The sequence below is a fragment of the Lathyrus oleraceus genome, chromosome 4 (genome assembly GCF_024323335.1).
Source record: "Lathyrus oleraceus cultivar Zhongwan6 chromosome 4, CAAS_Psat_ZW6_1.0, whole genome shotgun sequence".
Classification (NCBI taxonomy): Eukaryota; Viridiplantae; Streptophyta; class Magnoliopsida; order Fabales; family Fabaceae; genus Lathyrus; species Lathyrus oleraceus.
The window spans coordinates 57,573,705-57,592,041 of NC_066582.1; the positions used below are offsets into that span (position 1 = coordinate 57,573,705).

The 18,337-nt window shown below is 37.1% G+C and overlaps 1 protein-coding gene across 1 annotated transcript; it reads left to right on the forward strand.

Moving 5' to 3' along the window:
- The first annotated feature begins 16,081 nt into the window (after positions 1 to 16,081).
- On the forward strand, positions 16,082 to 17,520 carry LOC127136005 (uncharacterized). Its single transcript, XM_051062616.1, has 3 exons — positions 16,082 to 16,427; positions 16,650 to 17,271; positions 17,442 to 17,520. The coding sequence occupies exons 1-3, from the start codon at positions 16,082 to 16,084 to the stop codon at positions 17,518 to 17,520; spliced, it is 1,047 nt and encodes a 348-aa protein (XP_050918573.1).
- The last annotated feature ends 817 nt before the right edge of the window (positions 17,521 to 18,337 follow it).

Consider the following 18,337-nt stretch of genomic DNA (forward strand, 5'->3'; position numbering starts at 1 on the left):
AGTGTTGCTTTTGAAGACCATTAGTGTGGCGCGCTGACTCGTGTGTTTGGTGGAATGCGCATTTAGACCACTTGATCTGCCACCTCAATTAATGAGGGAGGTCAAGTGGTCCACGTTTTTTCTGATTATTTGAATTTAATTTAATTTGTTTTATTTTCATTAATTCATATTAATTTTAATATTGACCCAAAAAATATGAGAGTTTCACCAAAAAAATTTAAATAAAATCCTCTTTCATATTTTGAATTAAAATTATCTTTTGGATCGTTATTAATATTTTTCATGATTTAATTGATTTTTTGAATATTTTTAATTGTTTAAAAATACTTTTAAGTCTCCAAAAATTCTGAAATTTTTTCTCCAAGATCCTTTGACCTTGTTTGACCTATGATAAATTTCATGGCCATTTCTTTTGTGTTTTGATGAGGTTTTAGGAATTTGACGAACCATATTTAATTTAATGCATTATTTTTAGTATTTTTAAATTGAATAAATGTCAAATAATTGTGTTGGGCCATTTTGATTGTTTGTATAAGTTTGACTTGTGTTGTTGGGCCTTGGTCAAGGTTGATTTGACTTTGTTAGGTTAATATCATTGGATTTAGGGGATTGATGGAATGTACATTCCATCTCCCAAAATGAATGAATGATCTTATTTTGGTAAAAGTCCTCCTTTGTCCAATTTGAGTTTTGATCTATTCCCCTCCCTATTCATCTTATTCCCCTACTTTGTGCATTCATGTCATGGTCCTATGATATCTCAAGATCCTAAGGCTAGTTGATTGAAAAATCAACATAAGTATGGATGAGATTAGGCTACCTCTTATGCATATTCTTTTTGTGTGTGGTATGTTTCATGAGCATAGTCCATTATACTATGTCTCTAACATGCATTAACACCAAAATTCTATTGCCCGACCTCAAATAGTTGTGACTTCTACATAAGTCCAATTACGATTGCTTAACATAGCACTAAATTTTTGACACAAAAGGCATAACATTATAGTTAGTGAGATTGCAAGTCTCCCCTCTTTCATGGTATTGTGTGGAAACTTGACCTTTTTTCCTTCCTTTGGAAGATGTCTTGGTTCAAGGATCCATGCTTGTGATAAGTGGGTTGAATGTTCTCCAAAGAATGACTTAAACAAAAAAGCAAAAGCAATACTAACTTCTAACTCCTTAACAACTAACATTTAATTTCAAGTCTTTTACTTTTAATTCACTTTATCTTTAAGCTTTATTCATTTGTCATTATTCATACCATTCTAATTGTTTATGTTAATGTCATTTTCACTTTGTCCACTTGGACCATATTTTGTGATATATTTTGCTTGTGTATATTGTGTTTGTTTATGTGGTCTTTGACCATTAATGTACATAATAAGAACAAAAACCCTAAAAGACTTCTTGTGTGGACTGTTGGTTTGATCTAAGACAATTGGACTTAGAATTTAGACAACACTCCCTATGCAAAGGACTTGGCTAGTGCCAACTTTCATGTAACCAAGTGCTTGTAATTTGAAACTTCATCTGATACATCATTGAAGATCCCTTTGAGTTCATCTGCAACATGATCATTGTGAAGCTGTTATTTTGAACCTGTGAATTGTGGAATTCATCTGTTACATGGGCAAATTTGAAGAAGATCGTGGAGTGGCTAAAGCTTGGATGTGGCTATATTTATTTGATACCTAGCTCTTCAAGTTAATATTGTGTGCATTGTTTGTTGCTTGAGTCTAATGTCCAAGGGAATTTGGGGTTTATATATGACATTCTTGTCTATTGGATTGCAACCCATTAGTCAGATCTTTTCAACTCTTAACTTTTAAATTTATGCCTAGGATTAGTCTATTCATCTCCTCCCCATCTCTTTAATTTCAAAATCTCTCCCTCCTTTTAAAAACTTCTTTGCTTGTACTTGTCTTTTTTTACTTAGACCCTTTGCAAATTAGAAACTTTGGCCTTATGCCATTGCATTTTCAAACTTCTTTTCTTAAATCAAACTTGTAAATGAACTTAACTATACTTGACTTAAAATTTTCAAAATCCAAAAAACACTAACTCATTCAAACCATTTTCTAGGCCCTTGTGCCTTTCAAACTTAATTTTTTATTAAAAGTGATGCATCCGTTTTGAAATTTGTATCACGAACTACGGGGTTTTGATCCCTCGTTTTTATGTTGGTACATAGGTACAAGTCCGAAGGTCTTGTCAAACACAAAAATATAATTAATGAATTCTTTTCATATTCCCCCATTCTATTTGTTTGTAAACTTCACTTTGTACAAAATACATATGCACACAAGAAAGGGTTCCCTAGGCGTACCTAGGACACTTTGGATGCTAACACCTTCCCTCTGTGTAACCAACCCCCTTACCTGTAATCTCTGGCATTTTATTAGTTTTGATTTTTATCTTTTGGGTTTTGTTCGTACTTTTTCCCTTTTCCCTTGGAAACAATAAAAGCGCGGTGGCGACTCTTGTTATTTGATGTCTTGCTTATCCATAGCTTGATGATCATGAATTTACCGCTACAGGACCGAAGACTGCCAGAAAGCTTTTGACAGTATCAAAGAATATTTGCTTGAACCTCCGATTTTGTCTCCACCTGTTGAAGGAAGACCATTGATCATGTATTTGACTGTGCTTGAAGATAGTATGGGTTGTGTTCTTGGTCATAAAGTTGAGACTGGAAATAAAGAATTTGCAACTTGAGAAAACTTGTTGCGCATTGGCTTGGGATGCCAAGCGTCTGCGTCAGTATATGTTGAATCATACCACTTGGTTGATATCCAAAATGGATCCAATCAAGTATATATTTGAGAAGCCTAATTTAACTGGGAGGATTGCCCGTTGGCAGATGTTGTTATCAGAGTATGATATTGAATACCGATCTCAGAAAGCAATCAAAGGTAGTATCTTGGCTGACCATTTGGCTCACCAACCAATTGAAGATTACCAGCCAGTACAATATGACTTTCCTGATGAAAAGATCTTATACTTGAAAATGAAAGATTGTGATGAACCATTGCTTGAAGAAGGGCCAGAACCTGGTTCACGTTGGGGCATGGTATTTGATGGAGCTGTTAATTAGTATGGTAATGGCATTGGGGCAATAATCATTACTCCTCAAGGCACGCATTTTCCGTTTTCAGCTAGATTAACTTTCAAGTGTACAAATAATATGGAAGAATATGAAGCTTGCATTATGGGGCTCGAAGAGGCTATTGATATCAGAATCAAGCATTTAGATGTCTTTGGAGATTCAAATTTAGTTGTGAATCAAATCAAAGGTGAATGGGAGACGAACCAACCCGGATTGATACCAGAGACTATGCGAGGAGGATTTCAACTTTCTTTACAAAGGTTGAGTTTCATCATATCCCTCGAGATGAAAACCGGGTGGCAGATGCTCTCGCAATGTTGGCGTCAATGATTGTAGTGAAGTATTGGAATAAAGTTCCCAATTTGACTATGATGCGTATTGATAGGACGGCTCATGTGTTTGCTGTTGAAGAGATCAAAGATGAGAAGCCGTAGTGTTATGACATCAAGTGTTTCCTCCAAAGTCAGATTTACCCGTCTGGGGCATCTTTGAGAGATAAGAAGACTTTGAGAAGATTATCCGGAAATTTCTACCTTAGTGGTGATGTATTGTACAAGAGAAACTTCAATATGGTGTTGCTCAGATGCGTGGATAGACACGAAGCAGATTTGTTGATGACTGAAGTCTATGAAGGTTCCTTTGGTACTCACTCCAAAAGACATGCAATGGCGAAGAAGATGTTGCGAACAAGTTATTATTGGATGATAATGGAATCTGACTGTTGCAAGTTTGTGAAGAAGTTTCAGAAGTGTCAAATATATGCAGATAAGATTCAGGTTCCTTCGACACTATTGAACGTCATTTCCTCCCCATGACCCTTCTCCATGTGGGGAATTGATATGATTGGCATGATTGAGCCCAAAGCTTCGAACGAACATCGTTTCATTTTAGTGGCAACTGACTACTTCACAAAATGGGTTAAAGCGGCATCATATACGAATGTAACCAAGCAAGTTATCGTAAAGTTTATCAAGAATCAGATTATATGTCGTTATGGTGTGCCAAGCAAGATCATTACTGATAATGGATCGAAATTGAACAATAATATGATGGAAGCTCTTTGCAAGGACTTCAAGATTGCACATCATAACTCTTCTTCCTACAGACCTAAGCTGAATGGGGTTTTTGAAGCTGCGAACAAGAACATCAAGAAGTTTATTCAGAAGATGGTTGTAACATATAAGGATTGGCATGAGATACTCCCATTTTCTTTGCATGATCATCGCACATCCATCCGCACTTCAACAGGGGAAACCCCTTTCTCTCTTGTATATGGTATGGAAGCAGTGCTCCCTGTAGAGGTTGAGATTCCTTCATTACGTGTGCTCATGGAAGCCAAGTTGACTGAGGCTGAATGGTGTCAAACTAGGTATGATCAGTTGAATTTAATCAAAGAAAAGAGATTGACTGCCATGTGTCATGGTCAGTTATATCAACAGAGGATGAAGAAATATTTTGATAAGAAGGTCAGACCTCATGTATTTAGAGAAGGTGACCTTGTGCTCAAGAAGATTTTATCGTTCAAACCAGACTCTAAGGGCAAATAGACTCCTAATTATGAAGGCCCATATGTTGTTAAGAGAGCCTTTTCAGGCGGTTCTTTGATCCTTACAACTATGGATGGTGAAGAGTTCACTCGTCCTGTGAACGCAGATGCAGTCAAGAAATACTCCGCCTAAAAAGAAAAGAACAACTCGCTAAGTTGAAAACCCGAAAGGGCGGCTTAGGCAAAAATGAGCGTCTCAGTGGATTGAAAACCTGAAAGGGCGATCCAGGCAAAAGTTAGAGACATTAAACGGAAAGATTACCCCGGTAAATTGATTACCCCACCTTGGGGAAATTTATGCAAAAATAAGGGATTATGGCAAGTAACTACATCCTGCTGATCTTCAGATTTTAAAGATTTTGTTGAGCACAACGGTCGATGGTGGTTCATCATCCCCAGTAGCGGCCAAAAGCATAGTGGACATCAAAAGTTGGTGGAAGGATTAGTGATCATTTGTATTCAATGTAACCCTTTTCTATGTAAATTACCATTTTCAAATCTGTAAAAATCTATGGAGTCTTGTCATTTACAGACTACCATTCCATTAAATGAAGTTGAGTTTTTATTCAATTGTTTCTACTCTTGATTATTTCAGCAAATAGTTTTAAATTTTATTATGATCATTTTTTAAATTAAAATTTTAAATGAAAATTATTTTTATTAAACGTATAAAAGCATAAATTTTAAGCAATCGATTTCATTTTGTTAGTTCTATGTGTTGGCATCAATTTTGGTAAAACTTAGAGTTATCACAAGTTATCACGCGTGTTGTCTTGACATGTGATATTAGCTTCCTGTAGTATGTTTAAATATGGTTGTGCAGGATTTAGCTGAGATGTCAGACTCGATGTTAAGACATGTGTACACAGAACATTCAGTCTGAATGTTATGTATCTTAAGATTGCGCTTCTCATGCAAATCTGTGTGTGATTGATGTGGAGATTAAACGCGCCATTCAAGGAGTAATTTGAATTAAAATCAGATTGATTTATTTTCCAATAAGATATGATCAGCTGTCGTGAATAAGAAGATACGAAAGGAAAATAGATTTAGGGTTTTATGATGTCCAAGCCCATTCAAAAGCTTCTATTTAAAGATCATGTAAAACCTGGTTTTAACACACAAGAAAACGAACGAAACAGTGAGAGAGAATAAGGGTTTCAGTCTTATGTGAGCTTGTGTATTGTGAGCCATTCATTCATCTGATTGATGATTGAATTGGACAGACTTTTATGTTGTAATTTGTCCACTCTAAGCTTTGAAGCATGAGTGTGTGTTTACTTGGTTGAAGCTTATAAGCAAGATCAAGTATGTGTTCTTGAAGAGTGTCTTCTTTCTTTGTAATATTTGTTTTTATATCACTGCTGTGATTGAGGGGGAGTGAGTAGGGTCTCTTATCTAAGAGTTCTTAGATAGAAGTCACACGGGTAGAGATTAGGTGAAAAGATTGTAACTTGAAGTTGTTTACTGAGAGTCTTTGAACTAATTCTGTTTAGTGGATTTCCTTCCTGGCTTGGTAGCCCCCAGACGTAGGTGAGTTTGCACCGAACTGGGTTAATAATTTCTTGTGTCACTTGTACTATTGTTTCCTTGTCTTTTATCCTGTTTATATTTTAGTGGTTGTTCAGATATTAGTGTCGTGACATTACCTTTGACATCTCATATCTGATACCAAAATTTCAATTGGTATCAGAGCAGGCATCCTGCTCTGGTTCTGGGTGAGATCTTGGGACGTTAATTTCTGGTACTATGGATAGAGACGGAGTATTTTTTCACAGACCACCAATTCTGGATGGATCTAACTATGACTACTGGACACCTCGAATGGTAGCCTTCCTGAAATCTGTGGATAATAAGGCTTGGAAGGTTGTTCTAACAGGCTGGGAACATCCCGTTATTACTAAGGAAGGAGAAGTTACAACTGATAAGGAGGTTGAGGAGGAATGGACCAAGGAAGAGGATGAACTAGCTCTTGGAAACTCTAAAGCATTGAATGCTATATTCAATGGGGTTGATAAGAACATCTTTAGACTGGTGAACAACTGTGAGGTGGCTAAAGATGCTTGGAATATTCTCAAAACCACTCATGAAGGGACCTCTAGAGTGAAGATGTCTAGATTGCAGCTGCTTACTACCAAGTTTGAGAATTTGAGGATGAAAGAAGATGAAAGTATTCATGACTTCCATATGAATATCCTTGAAATTGCTAATGCCTCAGGAGCCCTGGGTGAGAAGATGTCAAATGAAAAACTTGTGAGGAAAATTCTCAGGTCACTTCCCAAGAGATTTGCCATGAAAGTGACAGCCATAGAAGAATCTCAAGACATCTGGAATATGAGAGTGGATGAGCTAATTGGATCCTTCCAAACATTCGAGTTAGGGATGAGTGATGGATCTGAAAAGAAAGCCAAAAGCATAGCCTTTATTTCAAACACTAAAGAGAAAGAGGAAGAAAGTGGTCAGGATACTGATGAAGATCTGGCAAATGATGTAGCATTACTGGGTGTAGCGGGGTATTCGTTACCTTTAGATTTATTGACTAAATCAAAAGTAAATCATACAATTTGAGTCGCCACCGCCCTTCTATTTATCCAAAGGAAAGGTTAGAAAGCGAACAAAAACCGAAAAGTTTTATCAAATCAAAAACTAATAAAAATGCCAAAGATCTGGGTAAGGGGGTTGGTTATGCAATGGGAAGCTTTTAAGCACCCAATACATCCTTAGTACTCTAAGGGAGCCCTTTTTACAAATGTTGTAAGGTAGGTTGGTATTTGTGAAAATTATTTGTGAAAACATGATTGGGGAGATGATAAAAGAATATACAAGTTATTTACAATTTTGTGTTTGAATGGATAAACCCATTGCTTACGTACCATCTTAAAAAGGTAGGATCAAAACCTCGTAGTTCGGGGTAAAAATCTCAAAAGAAGTTGGTGAATTGATTGGTCAAAAGCCTTAAGGTCTTTTGTTATCAAAGGGAGAAAACTCAACCTAAAACCACAAATCCACCATGTGAGGAGAGTTTCAACATGCTAGTGAGGGGGGTTAACCCTATAATAAGCATGGAAGTCTTATAGTCCATCACTAAGGATATAGGTGAGTACTATATCAACCTCTAGGATAACTCAAACCTAATATCTAATGTTTATGAAAAGCTTTGGCAAGAAGTGGCCATTGAAACCACAAAACAATTGAGTGAGTTGTATCTTACAAATGAAAAGTATTCACAAAGTAAGGTCAAAGTTGACTTAAGGATTCAATTCAAAATAAGTGTTATGAAAAGAGTTTGGAAAATCAAAAGCATAGTGCTTAGGTTTCTAATTTTGAAGACAATGTTAATGTTTGCACAAAAACTTTGGCTTGGATTAGAGTGGAGAGAAGAAGAGAATGACTAGGTCCTAAACATGCAAAGATGAGGGAAGAGAAATAAAACCACATGGAGTTCCCTTCTTGAGATCATAGTGATGATCCAAGTTGTTCCTTCCTTTGGATTTAGCAAGAAATAAGCAAATAACTCAAGCAATCATGCAAATAAACAATCAAGCTCCTGGGAATCTTCCAATTGGCCTTTGTATCTCTCACTTTGGATGCTCATGACAATGGTTCTTCTACTTGGCTCAAGTTTAGGGTCCCTAGCACACAAGAACACACAAATCAAAAAGTTCCACAATGCAATAGAAAGAATCGACAAGAGTGAGTTTAGAATTAGGTCCTTTCAATGTCTTCTTCAAGATTAGCATTCTAAAGGCACGAGGCCTAGTTGCTCTTTGACAATTTATAACATTCTAAAGGCATGAGGCCTAGTTTCTCTTCAAACTCCATTAGCATAGGTAAGGTCCTAAAATCGAAGTCCTTTGTCCATTTGCATAGGGTTCACACAAACAAAACGAAACAAGCACAATAGTATATACACAATAATGTGCTCAAGTGAGCAAAAGGCAAATTGCATTAACATAAACATGAGCTCAAGTGAGCAAATGGCAAAAGCAAATGAATTAATGTACAAGAATATTAAATTGCATTAAAGTAAATTGCAAGAATTAAATGCTTGAATTAAAAGTTAGTCATTAGTAGTTAGTGTTAGTGTATCATAAGGAAATTTAGCGCTATGTTAAGCAATCGTAAGTGGACTAATGTAGTAGTCACACCTATCTGAGGCCGGTCAATAAAACTATAGGAAACAAACACAAGTTAGAGACCATGACTAGTAAGCCAAGCTCCTACAACTTGCCATGCCAAAAGAAAAGAAGAATGATCTTGTATTGATTTAGGTTTTTTGCTTGACCAAGAAGCAACCTATCTCTAATGCAAAGCAATTCACTTGATCTTTGATCAAGATGAATTTGATTTGGATCAAAGAAGATTAAACTCCTCATATTTCAAGGCCAACCACCAATCTTTAACTCATTGATCAAAAAGAAAAAGAAGAAGAAGAAGAAGAAGAAGAAATGGAATATAGATAAATGGAATTCAAATGACATAAGCAAAACACATTGACCAAATATGAATGGAATCAACATCAATCAATGGTAAACAGAAGTGGGATGAAGCTTAGAAGTAAAGAAACAAATAAAATATTTTTGGTATTTTTAGAATTAAAATAATACTAGAATTAAAATAAACAAATAAAGGTCAAACTTCAAATCCATTTCAAATCAACTTGGAAAAGTCCAAATGGATCATCCTAAGTTCAACAAGGTCAAACAAGGTTTGACCAAAAAATTTCATCATTTTTAGAAACTAGAAACTAATTTTAAACAATTAAAAATGAAGAAAATATAACATAATTGAACTAAAATCTCAAATAAATTTCAAATCAATTAAGAAATTGATGAGAATATTTTTCATAGATTCATCATCATTCAAAGATGTTAAGGAAATATTTTTGGCATTTTTGAATGTTGGAAACTATTTTAAATGAATTAAAAATAAGCAGAAAAGAGAAGATTCACAAAAAATATTAAATGACAACATAAAAAATATTAAAAATCATTTTCAGAAACTAGAATTAAAATGGGAAATAAAGCTATTGGTCCCATATTTTTTGAATTAAAAATGAAGAAGTATTGAATTTTTGAAATAAAATGAAATAAAAGAAAATAGAATGGAAAATCAGAAATTAGAAAAAATCTGGTGTGTCTTATCAAGGTTCATTAAATGACGTGGATGATCAGATGGATGAGAGTTGCGTGCGCATGGTAGGCATTGGTCAAAAGCAACGCACGCATCATTAATGAAAGTCATAACAACCAAGCGCCCAGATTATATCAGAGTCAAAGCATCCAAGGGCTAGGAACTCAGCCACGTGGGGACGGTGGTGGAAACCACCGTCTTCTCCGGTGAGCTTCACAGTTCCGGTGAAATTTGCAGGTTTTGAAAACTTAACCAAAATGCACGATCCTTATATCATTGGAAAGCTGGGGTGATGTACATCACCCCTGTGCCATTGGTTTCCACTCAAGATCACTATATGAAGAGAAATCTGAGATGGAAATTTATGGAGTTCAAACTGAACTTGATCAATTCATGAAATTAAAAGCTCAGACCAATTGCCTCTCACATGAGGACTTCAGAGATACCAACAAACACAAGAAATGAGCAATATCCAAGGAGTTTCGAATCAAAAAAGTTTGAACAACAACCTTTGAAGTGCAGCTTTCAATGGCAAGATCTCTTCCAATCCTTTGATGCAGTGTTCTTGAGATGGCAAAGAGGCTAGGCTAAGGAATTGAAGCTCAATGATCAACCAATGTAGTTGAAAATTGAACTTGAAAATTGAAAGAGAAAAGTAAAATTCCTTTGAGTGAAGGTTAGGGATTCAGTTCTGCAGCAATTCAGGCGCCTTGAGGTTGCCTTTGGATGAAGCCAGGCATGTGTATTTATAGCAAGAGATGATGCAAGCAATGGAAAACTTATGTGTGCATGAGCTTGGATCCTCCATGCATGGGCCTGTACAGGCGCATGGGAGGCCCAAACTTGATTGCAAATGCAAGTTGAAGTGTAATTGAAGTGTTTTGGACGTGCAGATTGGAATGAATTGGCTTGTGCACAAAGTTTCAACATGTTTTCCATAAATGGACACAAATCTTCTCCTCTTCGAAAATGCCTCTTGCCAAATTGAAACATAGTCATGTGGGTAATGGTTGGAAAGGTCTTGACATGAGGAACAAATGTTATGTTGAACAAAAATCCATTTGGAATTGGGAAATTATTGAAAACTGATCATGAAGTTCAAGGTGTAAAACATGTGTATGTGAATTTAGCTAAAATGGACCAACTTCAAGCCCTTCTATTTCAATGATGCAAGCCTCAAATGACAACCATAAACATCAAAGTTGTAGATCTTTTCAAGACAAACAATTTGGACTTAAATTTTGCATCATTTGGATTTTCGATGAGAAATTTATGGGCACTTGAAGTTGGACTTTTTCACATTTCAATGACTTTGGTCCAAAGTGACCTATAATGTTTTGTATTATCACATGTATTTATTTTAGGATTATGAAATTTTGTCCAACATAACATTTTAAGTATACATCTTAAAATTTCCAATGAATTTGATCCCACCTAAAACTCATAAAAAATGAAGGAGTTAGGTCTTTGGGAAGTTGACCCAAAATTAGGGTTTCAGTCAAAATGACCTATAATGTTTTGAAATGAATGATGACCTTACAAGTTTCAAATGGATTTTTGATGAACATGAAAGTTGTTCATATGGTTCTTAATAACACTTTCGACCTTGGGGTCATCTTCATTTGACAAACACATCAAAAGTTAGGTCTCAGTGGATTTCAAAATAGTCAGATGAATTGACTGATCAACTTCTCAAGTCCAAACTTCAAACCTTGATGAATTGATGATTGAGGACACTCACATAAGCTCATATCAGCATGAAATGATGAATTAAAGAACTTCCCTTGATTGTATTTGATCATGATGATTTAGAGCTTTGGGAACCATTGTCATGCTTGCTTTCAACTTCATCTGGCTACATCAATGAGCATAGGGGCCTCCTAGGAGCCTTGGATCACATGATTGTTCAAGCTACAAAACAAACAAAGTTAGTTACATATTTTTGTGCTTTTGGTTAGTAAACAAAATAAGAAAATCAATAGTATACAATTCAAGCATGCTTGGTGGTCTCAAACCAACTCACACAAGTCCCAACCCAAAGGTTAAGGAGCCAAGATGCTATGATCCTCGAGGCAAATGCAATGTGCAATGATATGATGCCATGAAGGATCTTAGGGTCAAAATTGGGGTCTTACACTGGGGAGACAGTTCAACAAACTCCTGAAAAGGATGGATGTAAGGTCAAAATCTAATGTCTAGAACAACTCATTTGACATTAGTAGATCCAATGATACTGGAAGAAGAACAAAATCTGAGGAAAAATCCAAACAAGGCAAAGGAGTTCAGTTCCATGAATGTGAAGGGTATGGACATATTAGAGCTAAATGTGGGACCTACCTCAAGAAACAGAAGAAGAGTCTTGTTGTTACTTGGTCTGATGAAAGTGAAACAGAAGGAGAGTCTGCCAATCTTGTGACTGCCTTGACTGGAAGATGGGGTTCTGATGAAGACTCAAGTGATGATGAAGTAACCTTTGATGAATTAGCCACTACCTATAGAAAGTTGTGTTACAGAAGTGAAGAAGTGTGTCAATAAGTGGAGAATCAGAAGAAATTGATAACCCAACTAGAGGATGAGAAGACAGAACACTTGGAAACCATTTCTAAGTTGAAGATCGAAGTCGTGTTCCTGAACTCCAAACTGGATGAGATGACAAAGTATGTCAGAATTCTAAACAGTGGATCTGACACCTTAGACAAAATCCTCCAGACTGGAAAGATGGCAGGAGACAAGTCTAGCCTTGGGTTCAATGAATCCACTCCTGAGTGTAGTCACACTGGTAGCAAACCAAAGATGTCAGATCAGGTGTCCCAACATCACAAGGAAAGGCAACATAAAGGAAAACACCAAAGATGGAGATGTCATTACTATGGAAAATTTGGCCACATAAAACCATTCTGCTTTAAGTTGTATGGCTATCCTAGTCCTACTCATCATCAACCTAGACCCAAACACCACATCCATGTCAACAGAAAACAGTGGGTTCCTAGGACTGGTGCTACTAACTTGATAACTCACACTTCCTTCAGAGTTTCAGCCAAAGAAGATTGGTATTTTGACAGTGGATGCTTCAGACACATGACTGGAAGCAAAAACCTGCTAATTGACCTTCATCCTCATGCCACCAACTATGTGACCTTTGGTGATGGAGCAAAGGGTGAAATCAAGGGAATTGGAAAGCTAAACTGCCCTGGAGTCCCTAACCTTGATAATGTGCTACTTGTTAAAGGATTGACTGCAAACCTGATCAGCATCAGTCAATTGTGTGACCAAGGTATAAATGTGAACTTCACAAAAACTGAATGTTTGATTACTAATAAAAAATGAGGTGTTCATGAAAGGAGTCAGGTATAAGGACAACTGCTATATGTGGAGTTCTCAAGAAACTGGTTATTCATCAATGTGTACTCTAGCCAAAGAAGAAGAAGTGAAACTATGGCATCAAAAACTGGGCCATCTGCATCTTAAAGGAATGAAGAGGATTATATCTGTTGAAGCTGTCAGAGGAATCCCAAAATTAAAGATTGATGAAGGAAGAGTTTGTGGTGAGTGTCAGATTGGAAAGCAGACAAAGATGTCACATCAGAAGATCAAACATGACACCACATCTAGAGTGCTGGAACTTCTCCACATGGACTTGATGGGACCTATGCAGGTGGAAAGTCTTGGTGGGAAAAGGTATGCTTATGTGGCGGTGGACGACTTCTCCAGATACACCTGGGTAAATTTTATAAGGGAAGAATCTGATGTATTTGAGGTGTTCAAAGATCTTTGCCTAAGACTTCAAAGAGAAAAATAAAGTCAGGTTATCAGAATCAGAAGTGATCATGGGAAAGAATTTGAGAACAGTAAATTTGTTGGATTTTGTTCATCTGAAGGAATTAGTCATGAGTTCTCATCTCCCATTACCCCTCAGCGAAATGGTGTGGTAGAAAGCTAAAATAGAACTCTCCAAGAATCTTCCAGAGCTATGATTCATGCTAAGAAGTTGCCTTACCACTTCTGGGTTGAAGCTATGAACACTGCCTTATATGAAGTCTGGAAAGGAAGAAGACCTACTGTCAAATACTTCCATGTGTTTGGTAGTAAATGTTATATCCTGACTGATCGTGAACAAAGAAGGAAAATGGACCCCAAGAGTGACGAAGGAATATTTCTGGGTTACTCAACAAACAGCAGAGCATTTAGGGTCTTTGATTCCATAACAAAATTAATGATGGAATCTATCAATGTTGTGGTTGATGATCAAGAAACTGATGTCACAGACGATGTTGAAACATCTCTGAATGATGCCCCAGCTGATCTCCTGGACAAAAGTAATGAGAGTGAACCCACTCAAGCTCAACCTGAAGCTGATAAAATTAATAAGGGACCCTCTATCAGAATTCAGAAGGATCATCCGAAAGATCTCATTATAGGAGACCCAAATAAAGGGGTCACCACTAGATCAAGGGAAGTCATCTCACATGGCTGTTTTGTGTCCAAGATTGAGCCCAAGAATATCAAAGAAGCCTTAACTGATGAATTCTAGATCAATGCCATGCAGGAGGAGTTAGGCCAATTCGAGAGAAATGAAGTATCGGAATTGGTTCCAAGACCTGAAGGAATAAATGTTATTGGAACAAAGTGGGTTTACAAGAATAAATCTGATGAACAAGGGGTGGTTACTAAAAATAAAGCAAGATTGGTAGCACAAGGATACACTCAAGTTGAAGGAGTTGACTTTGATGAAACATTTGCCCCTGTAGCTCGCCTGAAGTCCATTAGATTACTGCTCAGAGTGGCATGTATTCTGAAGTTTAAGCTATTCCAAATGGATGTGAAAAGTGCCTTCTTGGATGGTTACTTAAATGAGGAAGTGTATGTTGAACAACCTAAAGGGTTTACAGACCCAAATCTTCCAAAGCATGTGTATAAGTTAAGGAAAGCCCTCTATGGGTTGAAACAACCTCCTAGGGCTTGGTATGATAGACTCACAGTGTTTCTCATTGATAATGGATACAGGAAGGGAGGCATTGATAAGACCTTATTTGTCAAAAATGAAGGAGGAAAACTCATGGTGGATCAGATATATGTGGATGATATTGTGTTTGGTGGGATGTCAAATAAGATGGTTGAACATTTTGTTAAACAAATGCAGTCTGAATTTGAAATGAGCCTTGTTGGAGAACTAACCTATTTTCTTGGGCTACAAGTCAAGCAGATGGAAGATTCTATCTTTCTATCTCAAAGTAAATATGCCAAAAATATTGTTAAGAAGTTTAGCATGGAGAATGCAAGTCACAAAAGGATACCTGCTCCTACTCATCTGGAAGTGTCTAAAGATGAAAATGGTGTCAATATGGATCAAAGTCTCTACAGAAGCATGATAGGGAGTCTGTTATATCTCACAGCAAGCAGACCTGACATCGCTTTGTTGTAGGTGTTTGTGCTATATATCAAGCTGAACCAAAGGTGAGTCACATAAACCAATTGAAAAGGACCCTGAAATATGTCAATGGCACTAGTGACTATGGGATGATATACACTCATGGATCTGGATCTGTGCTGAGTAGATATTGTGATGCTGATTGGGCTGGAAGTGCTGATGATAGGAAAATCACATCAGGAGGATGCTTCTTCTTGGGGAACAATTTAATATCATGGTTTAGTAAGAAATAAAATTGTGTGTCTCTGTCCACTGCTGAAGCTGAATACATAGCAGCTGGAAGTAGTTGCTCTCAATTGGAGTGGATGAAACAAATGCTGATTGAATATAATGTCACACAAGATATCATGACATTGTACTGTGACAACCTGAGTGCTATAAACTTTTCCAAAAATCCTATTCAACACAGCAGGACAAAACATATTGATATCTGTCACCATTTTATTAGAGAACTCGTGGAAACTAAAATTGTAGCCCTGGAGCATGTTGCTACTGAGATGTAGTTAGCTGATATTTTTACAAAGGCCTTGGATGCAAATCAATTTGAATTTCTAAGAGGGAAATTAGGAATTTCTATTTATGATAATTTGTAGCAATTAATATGGAGTGGAAAAGGTAATCAAATTATTGTCTGCTTTCTTAAAATAAAGTGTCCCCTTTATGATAAATCATCACCTATTCATGGAAATACCATATATTACCTTTTCACACACAACCTCTACTCAAACATTTCTAACTCCCTGCTTCTTCCTCAAACTCCTCTGCTAGGGCAACTGAATTTTTCCATAAAAACAACAAGATGTCATAACATCAAACTCCATTTGGTTCAAAAAATACTAAGCCTACTCACAAGGATAACACTCCTTCCATGAACTTTCTCTATGATGAAATTTTGGATGTGGTCCCTCTGTCTGTTATTCCAGGCGAAGCCCCTGTCTCAAACCATCCCATGGATGCATTTGCTTCTGCATGCCCCACTCAAGGTAACAACTCTAGTATCCCTTCTAGCTCTACTCATGCCACTAGTTCTAAGGAAGATATGCACCACACTGATCGTGTCATTAGAAACCTAGTCACTAGAATCCTGAATGAAGGACATTCTGTGAAGGGAGTCTCTACTCCTCTGTCTAGAATGTACCCCTCTCTTGAGGTTGAACCTCATAGTAAGAAGGATGATGATTCCTCTAGATCTGAGAAGGACATGGTTGCTGAAGGTTTGTGCTCTCTAGGGCAAACTGTGTCTGGTAAAAAAATTGTGGCATATACTACTGCCAATGCTTCACATTCTAAGAAGCATGATTCTGCAAACAATGTGATTGACCTAGAGGATGATAGGTTTGATGATCAAGATGATAGCTTACTTAACCACTTAAAGCCTAGTGTGGCTAAGCGTATGAAGACTAGAAAAGGTAGATCTGTGGCTGAAATGATGTCAGCCAAAGTAGCTAAGAAGACTACTGGTGTAGGTCCCTCAAAATCTTGGAGCAAAGTTGATGTAAAGAAGAGGACGGTGAGAGAAGTTTCTGAGTCTGACGAAGATGTTGAAGAAGATGTCTCTGACATCTCCCCTATGAAGAGGACAACTGTGAGGAAGTCCCCTGTGAAAGTTGTTGCTGTACATTTGGACAATATCTCTTTCCATCTTGAAGATGGAGCTGCAAAATGGAAGTTTATGATCCAAAGAAGGGTGGCTGTAGAGAGAGAGTTAGGCAAGGATGTTGTTGAGGTCAAAGAGGTCATGTACCTAATTAAAAATGTTGGGTTAATGAAGACTGTGGCTGTGTTATCTCAGTGCTATGAGGGATTGGTTAAGGAATTCATTGTTAACATTCCTGAAGATATTGCTAATAAAAACAGCAAGGAATTTTGTAAAGTTTTTGTGAGAGGGAAGTGTATCACATTTTCTCCCACTGTCATTAACAAGTTTCTGGGAAGAGGTACAGAAGGTGCATGTGAATTGGAAGCCACAGGCAAAGAGGTCTGTAAAGAAATTACAGCAAGACAGGTGAAGGAGTGGCCTAGTAAAAAGCATCTCCCTGCTGGGAAGCTGACTGTTAAGTATGCCATATTGCATAAAATAGGATTTGCAAATTGGGTGCCTACCAACCATATTTCCACAATTTCAAATGCCCTTGGAAGATTTATCTTTGCTATTGGAACCAAGTCGAAAGTTGATTATGGTAGATTTATGTTTGAACAAATTGTCAAGCATGCTTCTTCTAATGCAGTAAAGCTGCTTATAGCCTTTCCCTCAATGATTTGTGGGATTATCCTGAGTCAACACCCTGGGATTCTGAGTACCAATGACCTTCCAAGTAGAAGAAAACCTCCTCTATCAGTACACTACAAAATGTTTGAAGGCAGTCATGTCAAAGACATTGTCATGACATCTGCTATGAAAAAGCCAGCCTCAAAAGGTGGTCTTATTGCTAAGCTAAAGGAAACTTGTAAAGAGCTGGATGCAGGGATAAGGGTAGCAACATTCAGGAAAGAAGCGTTGGAAGCTCTAGTTGGAAGCTCTAATTGCAAGCTTGGAGCAAGCTGAAGGTGAGAATATTGGACAAGCCAAGGAAGCTGAAGCCCAAACCTCTAGTGAGAGGTCTGCAACTAAAGATGAGACAAGTGGCAATTCTGTTTCTGATGCTGATGAAGATGCAATCTCAAGCTCCTCTGATTAGCCCTTTTTGAAGTTGGCCCCCATTCATGAGATGATGTTTTTTGATTAGCTCTGTTGGATGTTCTGGTTTTTTTTGGCAGTTATGTTCTGCTGCTTTGATGTGTATTTTTCTGGATTTTCTGGTTTGTTGGATTTTATCTCATCTTGGTTAAAGTTGCGTATGTACTTAACCTTTGACATTATGTTTGTTTGACTGAATAGACATTTATTTTGTCTCTTTGGTCTCTTTTGGCTAAAAAGAGGAAGAAGTAGCTAAAGCAGCTATGTTATACTATATGTTATGCTATAAATGATGTTACAGATGATGTTGGAGATGATTTGTATGATACAGATGATGTTGGAGATGTTGTTAAATGGGGAAGTGTTATGTATGTTACAGGTGATGTTGGAGATGATGTTAGATGGGGAAGTGTTCTGTCTGTGTAAAGCAGATTGGTGCTAGCTGAA